At 51.2% G+C, this 15,997-nt stretch overlaps 1 protein-coding gene across 2 annotated transcripts; it reads left to right on the top strand.

Annotated features, from left to right (window-relative positions):
• The first annotated feature begins 588 nt into the window (after positions 1-588).
• Positions 589-10,952, top strand: LOC148678363 (ADP-ribosylation factor 3). Of its 2 annotated transcripts, none has more exons than XM_088633356.1 (5): positions 589-981; positions 3,448-3,704; positions 5,280-5,390; positions 5,517-5,641; positions 6,024-10,952. In XM_088633356.1, the coding sequence occupies exons 2-5, from the start codon at positions 3,557-3,559 to the stop codon at positions 6,183-6,185; spliced, it is 546 nt and encodes a 181-aa protein (XP_088489482.1). In that variant the 5' UTR covers positions 589-981; positions 3,448-3,556; the 3' UTR covers positions 6,186-10,952. The 2 variants fall into 2 exon arrangements, with proteins under 2 accessions (XP_088489482.1, XP_088489483.1); XM_088633357.1 differs by lacking the exon at positions 589-981 and adding an exon at positions 1,022-1,271.
• Positions 10,953-15,997: the final 5,045 nt, after the last annotated feature.

Below are 15,997 nucleotides of genomic sequence, written 5' to 3'. Positions count from 1 at the left end.
GGAGTATGCATCCAAATACTCTTTACACTGGGTGAATATGCTTGAAGGCAATTTGTCCAGGTACTCACCTGAAATAGGGGATTAAACACAACAAACAACTGCATTCTAACATGGCTAAACAGGTGTGCAAAATAATGCCCAGAAATAAAAGCTGAAATTCTATCCGTTTTCCTCATATTAACATTTGAGCTGAAATACAAATTTGTATCAGCACATAGCAAAAATGTTCAATTATCTTCACTGTTCCAGATACTTCGGTTTTTGACTGTAGATGATATACTATTCACCACATCATTACGGGTATTATCACGGCAACAAATAATAAATATGTTTGAACATTTTTTATTATTCTCTAAACCCTGATAGCTGTGGCACAGTGAGCTACAGAGCAATGTGTTGAGCTACGCTAGCGTATGAAAGGCAATCACAGCGCACCGAACACCACTGTGCTGACAGCCGGGGGCGGCCGGTAGAAGCCGTATTGCTGAACAGCCCAGAGGGGGGGGGCATCACGTGACAGGAAAAGCGCTGTCAGGCGATTGAGCTGTTTTCTGTGTTCGCCCTTACCCGGAGTTTTTTTATATTAATTATTAACTCGTGGCCATGTGGCCCATAGTTGCGAGCGGTTTTTACATTTTTAAACGGGTTTTCTTGTGTTAGCTCCAGGGAAAAAAGGGGATTTATTTTCTAGGCCATATGGGTACTAGAGGAACAGACAGCGATAACAAGGCAGGGAATTTTGTTCCTAAGATGAAAACCACAAACAAAAACAGACACACACAGAGCGCACTGATGTATACGTGCCTTAAAGAACCGAAATGAGAGCTTTTATTCTCATAAATATTATTAAGACGGTCGTCGTCCGTGCTGCTAGTCTCGCGAGATCTCGGCATGCCTCCTCCCTCTCCCAGTCAACAGGGCTGTCCAAGTCTCGCGAGAGTGCGTCTCCTTGCCTGATTTCGGCTGCTGTCACCGTCGGAGGTAAGTGCGGCTCTGCGCAAAGGGATTGAATTAAACAAAGCGAAAAATATGCCCATATTTTCAAAAGTGAGGGACAGAAAATAACAGACCGCACCCTCAGACTACCAACTTGTTTGCGTCGGCGTCCGAAAACCGAGACGGTTGTCGTGACACGGAAAAGAGCGAAGGGTTTTCACTGATCCTGTGTCGTGACTGGCGAGAGAGGAGCAGGGGAGCGGAGGGAGTTCAAGAAAATAACAATAAAAAAAAACGAACGCGGTCGGGAGAATATTTGCTTCTCATAATATCAGGTATACCAGGGTCCAGATTTTTTTTTGCACGCGTATTAGAAATATGTTGTGCATTTGCCTGCGACATACGCGGTAGGTGTGAAAACCATTCATTTATCCCCCGGTAAGACAATAACGCAGCCGGAGCTCACGGAGACGCGACAAAGGCGCACAGCTGCCAGCCCGTGGCCGTGCACACGCGTGTTCACTGCACGGCGGGGACCCGGAGCCCGGGAGCCGCTCCACCTGCGTGGTACGGCGCACCCGCCCCACGGTGCCGCTTCGGGCACGGCAGCGGAGAACAGAGGCGAACGGCGGCGTCCGTCTCCATGGCGGGAGGTTCTGACGAGCAGGGGGGTCGTGTGTAGCCTGAAGTGACAGGGGCTTTCGGAGCCTGTGCTTGGCGCACCTCACTTTCCCAGCGGGGGAGTCGGGAGCCGGGGACAGGTTTAGGCGATCCGCGGCCCGGAAGTGTTGAGTAATCCCGCAGTCTGGAGAGGTGTGAAGCTGCGCTAATGGAGACGGACGGCGCCTCGGCGTCCTGCCCGCCCGCTTCATGAAATCTTCGCAGCCTTGTTTCAGCTGGACCCGCATCCGGCGCAGGGCCTGACGCAGATGCTCGCACAGAAGGGTGGTGGGTATCGGTTGTGGCGTGAGAGAAAAAAACGGGACGGTGCTCTCTTTCTAGTGGGTGTGAGGCAGGAGCAGTGGGTACCCAGTTGAAAATGCCTTCACTCTCCCTTGTATGGCGGAAGGTGTGAAGACTGGGGTGGTGTGTCAGGAGCGCGGAGTGGCCCAGTCGAGACCCAGTGTGAGAGGGCGGGGTGTGGGCAGACGCCTGCGACACCTCTGATGGGTGAGCCATCGCGGCTCGGGGGGCCGAGGGGCAGGAAGTACACTTCCTGCCGAAGAGCACTTTGAGCCGTTTCTGGTTTTACAGAAGCACGGGGCTGAGGGTAGGGGCCGTGGGTAGTGCATGCCAGAGTGGGGGCTCCATTCCCGCTGGAACTGGAACGGGGTAACTTTAAAGAAAAGGTGACCCAACTCTGTTGCATGCTGGGACGCCGAGCCTACCTGTGCCGTGACAGGCAGGGCTGCTCAGTGCCGTTCAGACCTCGTGAAAAACCTGAAGCGGACAACACTGCTGTGGAACAGGGGCCTCATGTCCAGCTCCGGCTCCGTTATTGATGTTTGACTCCAGGCAGAAAACGCAACGGCCGTTTGTAAGAGCTGTCCAGTTCCGGGGAGCAGGCTGGACAGCGCAGGATGGTCCATTTGTCTGCGATAGTGTTTTTCTTTGTGCTCGTATGTCAGCCACTGCCCTGCTAGGTTAGGCACGTGCAGTAAGACTGCGAATTGGTTCCTGTGCCGGTCCAGCACAGCCAGCTGGACCCCTGTGGGGCCAAGTGGCGCCAGTCAGCCAGCAGGAAGTCCCCAGCGAGCTGCACTGTAGCCCTCCCTCGTTCCTGCTGCAGGGTCAGGCATTGCGTCTTCAAGGGGAGTCCAGACAGGACGGCTCATCCAGCCCCCGGCCCCCTGCAGCCATGCCCCCCCCGGAGGAGCCCGGCGCTGGGACTCTGTCCTCTCCGAGAGGGACTCTTCTAGAGCCACGTCTCCCCTAGAGCTCCGCGGTGCTGGGTGTGTCTCCTGCACCTCGGGGTCCAGTGTCCGGGTTCCAGGTCGCTCCCCGACAGCGGGACGATTGCCTCTGTTCTCCCTGGGGGGGGGCGGTGGGGGCTCCCCTGAGGTCCAAGCGGTGTTCCGGGAGAGGCTCGGGAATCTTCCTTCCGGGCTCCGGACCCGGCCCTCGTGGTGGCAGAAGCCGAGAGGGCACACGGGGGCACCGTGTTGAGCAAACGAGATGCCTCCCTCCCCCAGCAGTGACTGACCCTAAATAAGGCCCTCTAATACGGTAGATGGCAAGAGCTCTCGGTTCTCTTCAGGGCCTGGTGCTGCACTGAAAGTTTGATCCACTCACAAGTTGCAAAATACAGTCATAGTGCCCGGCGATCAGTGTCTGTTTGACAGAGACTGATTGGTTCTGTGTTGCCGGATCCTGTTACTAAGTGCCACATGTCATTTCTGAATCCCTGCAGAGATCTAAGCCCAGACTTGACGTGTCATTATACACACAGCAGACGAGTGAGATTCAGCGATAGTGCTCTTTCTAACTGGCCTGGTTCTGTCTCCCCCAAAGTCTGCGATCCCACTGGACGAGCCAGGCGCCGCCGTGAACCAGTCACTCATCCAGGAGCTGCCAGTGCCCACTGCTACCAGCACCGCCCGCTGAGGGAAGGACAGCCGCCATGGGGAATATTTTCGGGAACCTGCTGAAGAGCCTGATTGGGAAGAAGGAGATGCGAATCCTGATGGTGGGGCTGGACGCGGCCGGCAAGACGACCATCCTGTACAAGCTGAAGCTCGGCGAGATCGTCACCACCATCCCCACCATTGGTACAGCATGCTGTTCTCACCCACTTCCAGCCTGCCTGGGTGTAAACCACAGTCCCTCTCGTCGGATTGTTATCCGGGTTGGCTTCCTCTGTAGACCTCAGCATGTGGTTATGTGTTTTTCAGGCTTTGTTCAGTCCTAGAAGCTCGCTTCAGCCTTATTATTCTGCTTGTATTTGCTTCTGGCGTAATACAAAAGGTGGATTGTGGGTGACCGGCAGGGCTGGCAGTATGGAGCTGTTCACCCATTGTAGCACCGGTTGCGCCCACCTCTGTGCAGATAAATGAGCTGTGATCCAGCAAGGTTAGAGCTGGGAGCTGTCACTGCGTGGGCTGAAGGGAATATGTAGAGGTTCCAAGGTTTCTTTTTACTGTGCAGCGAGGAATTGACTTCGGCTTGTCACCTGAAAGGAGCAGAGTCTGTGCATGGTGTTTGCAGTGTGGTGACAATTTACAGTGCTCAGTGTCAGTGCTGACGCATCGGTGGTGCCCGGTGTCGGGGGAGAGGGCTGGCGTGTTGGTGGTGTCGTGTCGGGGAGAGGGCTGGCGTGTCGGTGGTGCCTGGTGCCCGGTGTCGGGGGAGAGGGCTGGCGTGTCGGTGGTGTCGTGTCGGGGGAGAGGGCTGGCGTGTCGGTGGTGTCGTGTCGGGGGAGAGGGCTGGCGTGTCGGTGGTGCCCGGTGTCGGGGGAGAGGGCTGGCGTGTCGGTGGTGGCGTGTCGGGGGAGAGGGCTGGCGTGTCGGTGGTGTCGTGTCGGGGGAGAGGGCTGGCGTGTCGGTGGTGTCGTGTCGGGGGAGAGGGCTGGCGTGTCGGTGGTGCCCGGTGTCGGGGGAGAGGGCTGGCGTGTCGGTGGTGCCCGGTGTCGGGGGAGAGGGCTGGCGTGTCGGTGGTGTCGTGTCGGGGGAGAGGGCTGGCGTGTCGGTGGTGTCGTGTCGGGGGAGAGGGCTGGCGTGTCGGTGGTGTCGTGTCGGGGGAGAGGGCTGGCGTGTCGGTGGTGCCCGGTGTCGGGGGAGAGGGCTGGCGTGTCGGTGGTGGCGTGTCGGGGGAGAGGGCTGGCGTGTCGGTGGTGGCGTGTCGGGGGAGAGGGCTGGCGTGTCGGTGGTGGCGTGTCGGGGGAGAGGGCTGGCGTGTCGGTGGTGGCGTGTCGGGGGAGAGGGCTGGCGTGTCGGTGGTGCCCGGTGTCGGAGTGTCATTTAAGTGTGTGTTTCACTGTTATGCAGTTTATAGAATCATGATTTTTTGTGGTTGGGTGGAGAATTAGTATAAAAAATCGCATTGAATAATCACTGTCAATTGTTCATGTGTTGACTGAATTACCAGTTGCTGTTTGAATTGGGACAACCAAACCATGACTGAGGAGTTAATATTACAGACTAATATATGGGGTATCCAGATATTTCTTGTGTTACGTGATGTAAGTCAGTCAGTAATCATATCCATGTTGGAGTATTTCAGCATTTGCTCGCTGTGTGCCGAGTCATGCTGAGAGTGTGGTTGCTGGAGGCTGGTGCCGAGTCGTGCCGGAGGTGTTGGGAGAAGTCGTGTGCAGCGGCTCAGGCCTGTTCTCTCCTCCTTCGCAGGGTTCAACGTGGAGACTGTGGAATACAAGAACATCAGCTTCACGGTTTGGGACGTCGGCGGGCAGGACAAGATCAGACCCCTCTGGAGACATTACTTCCAGAACACGCAAGGTGAGGCTCTGTGTTTCCCTGGATGAGGGTAAAATACCACCTGAGGCGCCAGGTGTATGTTTGAGACGGCAGGACCGAGCGCCCGTGACGAGAGAGTGACCGATACTGTCTGCTCCCGCTGCCCAGGGCTGATCTTCGTGGTGGACAGCAATGACCGGGAGCGGGTGAACGAGGCGAGGGAGGAGCTGATGAGGATGCTGGCAGAGGATGAGCTGAGGGACGCTGTTCTCCTGGTCTTTGCAAACAAGCAGGTGATCCCCCTCTTCCCCCCCGGCCCCTCGCTCTCTCACTGAGCCGGAGCTTGAAGTATTCTTTCGCTAATACTCTTTTCCTTATTTCTCTCCTCCTCCTCTCCCCCCCCCGTCCTCCTCTCTTCTCTCCTCCCTCTCTCTCTCCTCTCCCTCCTCCTCTCTCCTCTGTCTCTCTCTCTCCTCCCTCCTCCTCCTCTCTCCTCCGTCTCTCTCTCCCTCCTTGTCTAACCTCCCTCTCTCTCCTCTCCCTCCTCCTCTCTCCTCCATATCTCTCTCCCCCCCTCTGTCCTTCTCTCTTCTCTCCTCCCTCCTCCCTCTCTCTCTCCTCCATCTCTCTCTCTACCCCCTCTCTTATCTCCTCCCTCTCTCTCTCTGTCTCCAGGACCTGCCCAACGCGATGAACGCGGCGGAGATCACCGACAAGCTGGGCTTGCACTCGCTCCGCCACCGGAACTGGTACATCCAGGCCACCTGCGCCACCAGCGGCGACGGGCTGTACGAGGGGCTGGACTGGCTGGCCAACCAGCTCAAGAACAAGAAATGAGAGGGTGTTGTCTGGTGTGGGGGGGAGGTTGAGGGGGTTTGGAAGCATCACCGCTTCAGACCCCATCACCCCTGCCCCCGACTCCTGCCCCTCTGCCTCTCCCTCCTCGCGCTCGGCTGTCGGTATCTGTACTCAGCCCCCCTTCTGCAGCACGGTTCTCATCTGGCCACGCAGTTGTCCCTCGGCTCCCCCTTCTCACTGAATTCGAATCGGTAACTTGGTGTGCGTGCTTGATGGGTTGTGTCTCATCCCTTCCCCCAAAACCTGTAAAAACCAAGTCAGTGCTCCCGCATCGGGGATCCCCGATCTCCCATCTCTTTCCCCCCTGAGCTCCGAGGAGATGGGGGCTCCCTGTGTTGAAGTGCTTTGAAAGAGAACACAGCCTGTGCTCTGTTTGAGTGGTGTGACTACGCAGCCTTGCAAGCCAAGCTGTGTCAATCTGCTCTGCTTTCTGCCCACCCCGAGACAAGAATTAGGCTTGTATATGATGTCAGTGCTGCACACTGGGGAGGGGGTGAGTACAGACACTGGTCTTGAAAAGAATCAACAGCAAGAGAAATCCTCTCTTTCCACAGTCTGGGTGCAACAGGCCCAGCTTTCCTCCCCTCTTCACTTACAGGTCTTATAGTTACCCAGTTAACCCAACTACCACGTTAATTGTTACTTATGTCACTGTTTCACAGTTTGCTTTCCTCTCCCTTGTGGTTAATTGTGTGTGTGTTTCGGTATTCTGGAGCTCTGCCTCCGAACGCTTTGAGTGTAGGGGACAGAGTTGTGAGCCGGCAGAATCCATGAAGCTGGAGCTCCCAGATTTGTCGTTTTGTCTCTAGGCTGACCTGACTCGAGGGCATTTCTGGGCGTGGTTATGGATCTCGCAGAACTCAGCTCCTTAAACTGCAAAATACACACAGACGCCAAGGGCAAGGAGACACAATTTCAGACGTGAAGTGTTGGCCTATCTGTGTCGGAAACGAGCTCATTCACGCGATCAGCTTCACGACCCCTTACAGAAAATCACACAAGTTTAATCGCTTCGCGAATGACCTTGTTTCAGATACGTGGTGCTAATTCTTAGGTCTGCATCTGTAAGTAAGGTTGTATATATTTTGTCTTTTCGGTAGCACGCAAGTTTAATTCAGTCATTCCCAGCCTGTGTGGAAGAGTTGCGAAAATTGTGCAATTTGTCAGGAATGCGTAGTTCCTCCTCCTGCGCTGACACCCCGTAAGAATTCCTGCCCGCCTTGCAACAGGCCCGCAGCAGGAGACTGAGCCATTCCGACCCCTGGAGTCACACAAAAGAGCCGATCTCTTTTGCGGTAGTCCACAGCATCCCGCAGCGCCTCTGAGTCACAAACTGCAGCACCTCCGTGCTGCAGCAGACCAGGACTGGGAGGGCGTTTTCTGGGAGGCCTGCTGAAGCATCGGTTCTGAGGGAACAAGTAGATTCACCATTTCTGTTTTCTTGTACACCCTGTGACTTAATGGACCGTGACCACATTCACTGCAGTTCGGCATTGAAGACGTATCGGAATGGGTGACATGTAACCAGGGGTGTATCCCGCCTTGTGCCTGTTGCTTGCTGGGATAGGCTCTGGCTCCCCCGTGACCCTGGACTGGATGAAGAGGGATGGATTCATTGGAATAGCCTCTCCCTAACGCAGGAATTTCGGTGTATCCATGTCTCCCACAATGACTGGTTCCTGTAGCCTCCCAGTAAACAAAGCTCCGGTCCTGCGTCGTGCGGCTCTGCTGCCCTGTTACTGTCTCTGTGGATTCGGGATCAAGCGTGCTGCAGTGTCCGTATCGAGGCTGTCCCTGGGGCTGTGCCTGGATTTGAACGGCACGGATAGTCTTGTCATAGGAAGAGGGACCATTCTGGATTTAAGCTAAACTAATGTCATTACGGGAAAAACAAAATCCCGATTCTCGTATAGAGCCTTCGAGATTTTACCTGTTTGACAGGGAAAGAGTGTCGAGTGTGTTGCTCATGAGATGGGGCTAGACACTCCTTAAATCTCGCTGCATTATGAAATCTGGGTGTGAGATCGAGCCTCAGCCCTGAAGCTGAGGAGTGTTTGTCATTGTGATGCAAGCTTTTTTCAACACAATGCCCGCATTAGATTCCATTTAAAAACATCTTTAACTGACGGACATACGGTTTCCGATAGAAAAGTCTTTGCTTCAGTTGTAGTCACTGTGTGCCAAAATGAGCTACAAAGATGCCACACTAGAATTAAACAATTTCTTTGGATTTGCTAGTAGTATATTCCATGTTGATGCTATATTGAAGAGCAGGTTTGGCTGTAATTTCCGATTTCCATTAGGACAGGAAGCAGAGCTATGGAGCTGGAATCAGGCTGTTCCTGTCTCGAGTCAAGTGCTCTGCTTAGCCGACCTGTCCAATGAATTCTTCTCCATTTGTTTCCTGGGAGTGCTTTTTGTTGCGGGCAGCAGTGTGAGGTGATTCCCAAGGACGACGTTCCTTCCTCATGTCCAGGAAAATGCTTGGAGAGCGATTCCCGAATTTCCCCAGAAAGGACCTGATGGTTACGTTGAGCATCAGCCATTAGGTGGGCTTTTTTCCCCCATGTTTGATTGTAAATATTTTTCACTATGAGGCTCTACTTAGCTGATGTACTTTTTGTTACTGTTCTTTATTGATTATTGATAATTGATTTGCTGCACTGGGTCTGTTGGACAGTTATAGTCTGTAATCTTATGTCTCAAAGGCAGGGTATTTTGGTTTTTTTTTTGTCAAAGATGAAGTTGTTTATTTTATGAAATATTCCGCCCAAAAATCAAAGAAGATTTTTTATTCCACTCGTTCCACTAGCTGTCCATGGGTGTTCATGGACTCTCTCACACCACCACAGTTGTCACAGCTCTACACGAGATGTGGGTAGTGGGTCAGCAGCTTTTTTTGTGGCCTGATCGGACTTCCTCTGGGTGTTTTTTTTTTATTTGCCAACCACTGCTTGTGATCCCCGGATGCTGCCTGAGCTAACACATTAGCCGGGTCTGCTGTTGCCTTCGGGAGCGCACCAGTGTCACTTGGCCACAGCCATGCTATTTGTCAGGTCATATTCCCATAGCATGGCACACTGAAGAAAAAGCCTGGTTTTGCGCTCCTGTACACTCTGCAGGAATCATGGGACAAACCAAGTGCTTGGTTGTTCCTGCTGCTCTGGAGGGAACGAGTCAGTTCTATGAAACATGTCATTCTGTAGAGTTCTGCAAGGCTGAGGAAGATAAAGTGAGCTACGGTTTCTTTAGCACACTCTCTTTGGGCTTGTCCGATCCAGAGCCTGTTTTCAGCAGATCGTTTAAATGAGTGTGCCTGGTGAGAATAGGAATGGCAGACTTCTAAGGGGAAAATGTAGGTGGCATTGGTGGACCAGTAGGTGGTGGTCTTCCATCTGGACTACAATTTACAAAATTTCCCTGTGTGATGGCAATGGAAAAGGTGCTGTCCTTTGGAAGTGATACTTAACAAAGGCCCTGGAGATGTGAGATCCCAGGACACTTTGTAAGAGTAGGATTGCCACCCCATGTGTGCTGGCTGGATTCCACTCTGGCCTACCTACCATTTCCCCTTTAATTTGATCACTTCTCCCCTGATCTGCAGTGTCGTGGGCCTGCTGTGGGTCACGAAGGGGGGTGGACTAAGTGGGACCCCTCCTGTATGTAAAATGCTTTAGTATCCTTTTGGATGGAAAGTGCTGAATACATCCAACAGCAATAACAGGACTGCTCCCGAGCCTGCGCTCATCTCTCTGTCGATCAGGGGCGGAGGGGATGGAAGGCCCCTCTTGCTCTGGCATGGGAAGAGTGGAGGGAGTGCTTTCGGGACAGGGGGTTTGGGAAGGCCCTGTGCTGGACTGGCGTCCCGGCCAGGGTGAACCCTGCCTTGCACCTGTTGCTTGCAGGGATAGGCTCTGGCTCCCCTGCAACCCTGAACTGGCATCTCCCAGTAAAGAGGGAGAGACGAGCGCAGACTCGATGAATGGGTCCCGGTGCGACAACAGAGGCCAAGCCTACTGGCCAGGGCTGCACAATGCAATCGTGTTGCCTCTTCTCTGCAGACATTTTGCACTGGTAACATGAAGAGTAGCTGCATGTACATTATGCACACATGATAATTCCTGGGTGTACTTCCTCATGCTTTGCGAGTAACAGCCTTGAAAAGAGAGGTGAAGAATGGGCCTCTGGTCACATGACACGGCTGTTCACCCGTTGCCACGGTTACTGCCAGACAGGGAAGCGGTTACCTGTACATAAATCACCCAGCCGAACTGTCACCTGGATTTGTTGGGGTCTAAAACTCGCCTGCGATTTTACATTGACACTTGTACTTTGAGCCATTTATTTGTGTGGCCTTATAGCAATTTTTTTGATGGTATCAGTGTTTTAAGAATTTCAGCTTCTGTTTTTTTTTAAGTTGGTTTAAATGTGAATTATTAATGAAAAGGGATGTAGTTTCATATTTATCTCTCTGTTCACTTCTAGGTTTTTATGACATTTTTGTCCTTTTGGTCGGCTGTTTTATTTATTCTTTTCTTTCTTCAGCTCCTGTGTTTTTTTCCGGGAATGTGCTTGATTATTTTGTAGTAGGGTTAGTGTTTCCAGTCAGTTTTTCGATGGATAGTGTAATATTAATGCTACGTGGAGATCTGAAAGTCACAGTTTCCCCTGTGTCGGGGTGCACTCAGTTTGTGGCTGTACGTCCTGAACGTGATCAGAATAAACCTGTTTTGCGTATGAACTGTCCCACTGCCTCAGTCTTCACTCTGTCCCCCTCCTGTCTAATTACTGACGTCTCCAGGCCGCCTCCGGTTTGGATTTCTCACCTGAGGAGCCCGCTGGGGCTGTCGGTGTCCATCACAGCAGAGGAGAGGTGCCGTCAGGTAATGCGCTCGAGCACTGGGCTAAGTATTGGGAACCCCCCAGTCTACTGAACCTACTCTCCCAGTGGGGGTGCTGGAGAGAGACTCCCATTACCTTCCCTGGCCAGAATAGTCCCTTGACCTCACTCCCGCTGGGAACCAGTGGACCTGTCCAGTTCTGTCCCCACACACCACCACCCTCCTCACAACCCCAGCTGAAGGCTGTCCTGCTGAAAATAACGGTGTCCTGTTATTAGCAGCCCTTCTGCTTTTAACAGTACCAGATCTGCTCTTGCTGGGCAAAATACTAGGAACCCCCATCCAATGAACAGATCCCTCCAGCAGCAGACGGTGTGTGTGTGTGGTTGGGCTAGGAGAGCAGGAAACAGACTTCTATCACCTTCCCTGGCCAGAACAATCTCCAGGCCTCACTCCTGCTGGGAACCAGTGGGACCAGTGGATCTGTGCTGTCAGGCTAAAGGTTAACACTAACGAGGTTGTGTGAGGCAGACAGGCAGCAAGTGTAGGTGATACTGCTCCAGCACATGGTGCCCTCAAGTGATGGAGGGCAGATGAGAGCAATTGGGATACAAGTGCAGCATCCATCCAGAGCCCTGCCCCCTACTGCTGAGACGGTGCTGGCTTTATCTTTAAAGATGGAAAAGATTTTTCAGGGTTTCAGAATGGGTATTTTAAGTGTTTGATAAGGAAGCAAATAAGGGCATTAAAATAGGTCCTGCATGGAACTGACATTATTGTATTATTCTTGACTGTTGACTGTAACCAACAGCTGACATACAGCATCTTGACAGTAAATGCTTTATTCTAAAAAAGATACACAATGTGAACAAATCGATTAACCCATGCTTACTATCAAAGAAAACACTTCAGAAATAATTTAAAAACTCTCCTTCCATACCACCTCCATTAATAAATGGCAATTACTGTATGTACCCTTACAAAGCCTGAAGTAAATGTTAATTGATTGCAGATAAGAAGTTGATCCATCAGTGTTCAGCCATGTTTTGAACTATAAGAATGAGAAAATACTTGCATTAACACCAGGAGGAAGACAGGTTCTTCTGAAGTTCTGGTCCTGTTTGTAGATCACTGGTTTTCAGCCCTTATCTTGCGGATCCCCAATATTGAGTCACCCTAAATCGCTAATTTGATTGTAAATGCTTGGCAGTTATTGATCACGTAATGTGTTAAATGTGTTAAAAACTCTGGTCTTAAAGAGCTTAAGGGAATTCTGACAATGTTCACCAATGAGTAATAGATTACCAGCTGGAATGCTAAGAATCTCTTTCGTACTATTTAAAGAATATATTGGTTTTATGTTAGCGTAGTTAATTTCATACAAAGTACCACTGAAACTGGGGAGAATTACACAGCACTGAAATAACTGAGAAATCTACAATTTCTCACTGCAATGTGTGCAGTGTCAGGTTGGTCACACAGTACAGAAATAGCAGTGAGAATTATACACTGTGTGCGACGTCAGGTCACAGAGTACAGGAATAGTGAGAATTATACAGTGTGTGTGCAGTCAAAGGTCTAGTCACTAGTAACTAGTCTCACCAGAAACACAAAACCTCACTCGAGGCTAACATTGAACTAATTTACCCCCCTGCACAGCGCAGCAGCTGCTCTTAATTCAGAGATCTACACAGCCTGCTGCCAGAATGGAGCGGATAAGGAACGCTGGCCTTGGCTTCACCGATCCGGTTCTGTTTCAGGCAGGTTAAGGCATTCCCATTATCCAGGGACAGGCCAGAACGTGTTCTCCCAAAAGAGGAGTCCATATTGGACTGAACCTGCAGGATTGGGAGTTTCCAGACCAGGTGGATGAATCTGCAAGTTTCAGAAGAGGCTGGGAAAAAAAAACTGGAAAAAGATAAAGGCATCTTTTTGGAACAAGGATTGCCAAAGGAGGAAAATAAGCAACAGTGAACACTGGAATTTAAATCAAAGTGATTCGTGTTGGTTTGTGGCTCAGAAATGTATTGCCAAGGACTGCCTGTTAGAAAATGCAAAATGTACTGTTGTAAACCAGTGGTGTCCAGTCCTTGTCCTGGGGGGTCAGTGTGTCTGCAGGGTGTCCAGTCCTGGTCCTGGGGGGGTCAGTGTGTCTGCAGGGTGTTCAGTTCCAGTCCTGGGGGGGGTCAGTGTGTCTGCAGGGTGTCCAGTCCCGGTCCTGGGGGGTCAGTGTGTCTGCAGGGTGTCCAGTCCTGGTCCTGGGGGGGTGGTCAGTGTGTCTGCAGGGTGTCCAGTCCCGGTCCTGGGGGGGTCAGTGTGTTTGCAGGGTGTCCAGTCCCGGTCCTGGGGGGGTCAGTGTGTCTGCAGGGTGTCCAGTCCTGGTCCTGGGGGTGGTCAGTGTATCTGCCATGCTGGGAGAAGCAGATAAACTGGTCCATTTAATCCGGTAACCAGCTGGTTTAGCTCCGTAAGGGCTGTGATGTAATGAAAACACATCAGCCCTGCAGGACCTGGATTGTTCCCTACTGGTGTAAACAAAAGTTTAAATTGTTTCAGAGACGTTACAGCTTCAATAAGGTATATTTGTAAAAGAACATCATGATCTGTGTTTGGCTGAGCCTAGGTTCAGGGGTATATTAACAGTACGAGCCTGTTAATCCTGAACCATGAATAGGGTTAGAGTGCCACCTAGTGGCACAGCTGCAGATCAAACTATGAGTAAAGACCTACAGATGTCCGAGTCCACATCAACCTTTCTGACCTACAGATATCTCTTAAAGGTGATACCTCGAAACAAAATGACTGAAATATGACTAAATTAGTATAATTCATGTAATAAATAATGTACCCTTTTAATTACTTTGCACCCTAATTGCAAGTTTTTCCAAGTTTTTATTTTCTAAATTTAGTGGGACATAATTTCAGTAAGGTGAAACTGTTAAGTCGAGAGACGAGTGCAGCTACAAATTGTGGATATTGGTGAATTGGATAAAATGACAATCAGGCAACAGAGGCAGGACGTTCCGTGCACAGGCTGTGCTGAGCACAACAAGCCCCGAGTTTCCAGGTCCTGCTGATCCCAGTGACGGCTGGGTTTCATTCCCCTGGAGCCCTTGGTTTAACTCATTATTTACCAATTAGAAATTGCTAATTGTTTTTACATCTTTAAATTCACCCGTGAGTAATAGGAAGTAAACTGAAAACTGCAACTTGTTTTTTGGTCTAACCAGACACTGTTTTATTTCAGTGAGTGGCTGAGTTAAGACCCCATGTGATCACACAGAGGGAACATGAGGTCCAAGATGCCCTCACATGAGGGGACTGAGCTCGAGGAGGGGGAATCTGTGGAGCACAGGACCTAGTGTCGGGAATCAGGTGCACACTGGCATCTTGCCCCTGAAGTAAGAAATGACGCCATATTGATGCGTCTTTGCCCATAATTAGTGCTTCAGGTTCAAAACCCCTTCAGGAGCAGGCTCTGAAAGAATAGACCTAGAGCGGCGTTGACCTTTCTCTTTTATACTGAGACATCCCCTCAATAGCAACAGCTGTGCTTCATGACCCAGCCCCCAGGAAGTTAACAATCCTCCTCCCAGTGCTAACTGGGAAATGTAGTTTCCTCCTGCTCTGCTCGGTGAGAAGACTGCAAACATTACCAAAAACACATACAGAGGCTTCTTCTCATTCATATGGGCACACTACACTACCCTATAACCCCACCTGTCACTGTATTGTCAGTCACACTACAAGAACATGCGATTGCTATAATTGCTAATTGCTTACATGTATATAGCGCTTTTCTGGACACTCCACTCAAAGCACTTTACAGGTAATGGGGACCCCCCTCCACCACCAGAACTCTCACCACACATCACCTATCAGTGGGGAGGAGAACAGAGTGATGAAGCCCGCTCAGAGATGGGGATTATTAGGAGGCCATGGTTGGTAAAGGCCAATGGGAAATTTGGCCAGGACGCCGCGGTTAATGACCACAGAGAGTCAGGACCTCGGTTTTACGTCTCATCCGAAGGACGGTGCCTGTTTACAGTATAGTATCCCCGTCACTATACAGGTGCATTCGGAACCACACAGACCGCAGGGTGAGCGCCCCCTGCTGGCCCCACTAACACCTCTTCCAGCCGCAACCTTAGTTTTTCCCAGAAGGTCTCCCATCCAGGTACTGACCAGGCTCACACCTGCTGAGCTTCAGTGTGTTGTCAGTTATGAGTTGCAGGGTGATGTAGCTGCTGGCGAACATGTGGACTGTCTCCCCTCATCCCATTGTGAGAACTGTCCCACTGTGCACACCTTCTCCCCTTGTCTGTCCATGAGCTCTGTCCCACTGTGGACACATATCCCTCTGTCCCAGTGTGGAGAGTATCTCGGGTCTCTTCAGAAGGTCCAGTCCTCAGTAAGTGCAAGTTTGATGGAGTATAGAAGGACAGGAGAAAAGAGGGAACTACAGTATCCCCTCACCCTCGCCCTCTCTCACTTCTTCCCTGAACGCTCTTTAGTGCCAGCAGACTCACATTTCAGAAGCTGTGGCTTGTCCCTGTGCTCTCCAGCATGGTCCAGGCTGTAAGAAAACAAAAGCACACAGCTCAAAATATAAATATGCTGCAAAGAGGCACACAGAAACTCAGGAATGCCGACCACCAGTGTGGACAGCAGAAAAAAAGTCTGTTTGTATTTCAGAACCCGGGGTTCTCTGAAACAGCCCTCTGGAAATCTGGTGCTCTTGGGTTCCAAATTAAGTGTGCTGTTTTCAATGTTTAGCCAGCATCAAGTGCAATAGGTGCTTAGTTTATCAATGAACTGATAGGATCAAGGATTTGCTGTGGTCAGATCAAGAAGATAAACTGGCATAGCAAATGCATCCAAAGCTGTCATTGGAGACACAGGCAGGGTTCATCACTGGAAAGACACTGGGACAAAGCACACAGGGGAATC

This window comes from Lepisosteus platostomus, chromosome 1 (assembly GCF_059453375.1).
Source record: "Lepisosteus platostomus isolate fLepPlt1 chromosome 1, fLepPlt1.hap1, whole genome shotgun sequence".
In the NCBI taxonomy this organism is placed as follows: domain Eukaryota; kingdom Metazoa; phylum Chordata; class Actinopteri; order Semionotiformes; family Lepisosteidae; genus Lepisosteus; species Lepisosteus platostomus.
This window is presented reverse-complemented; position numbering and strand designations above follow the sequence as displayed.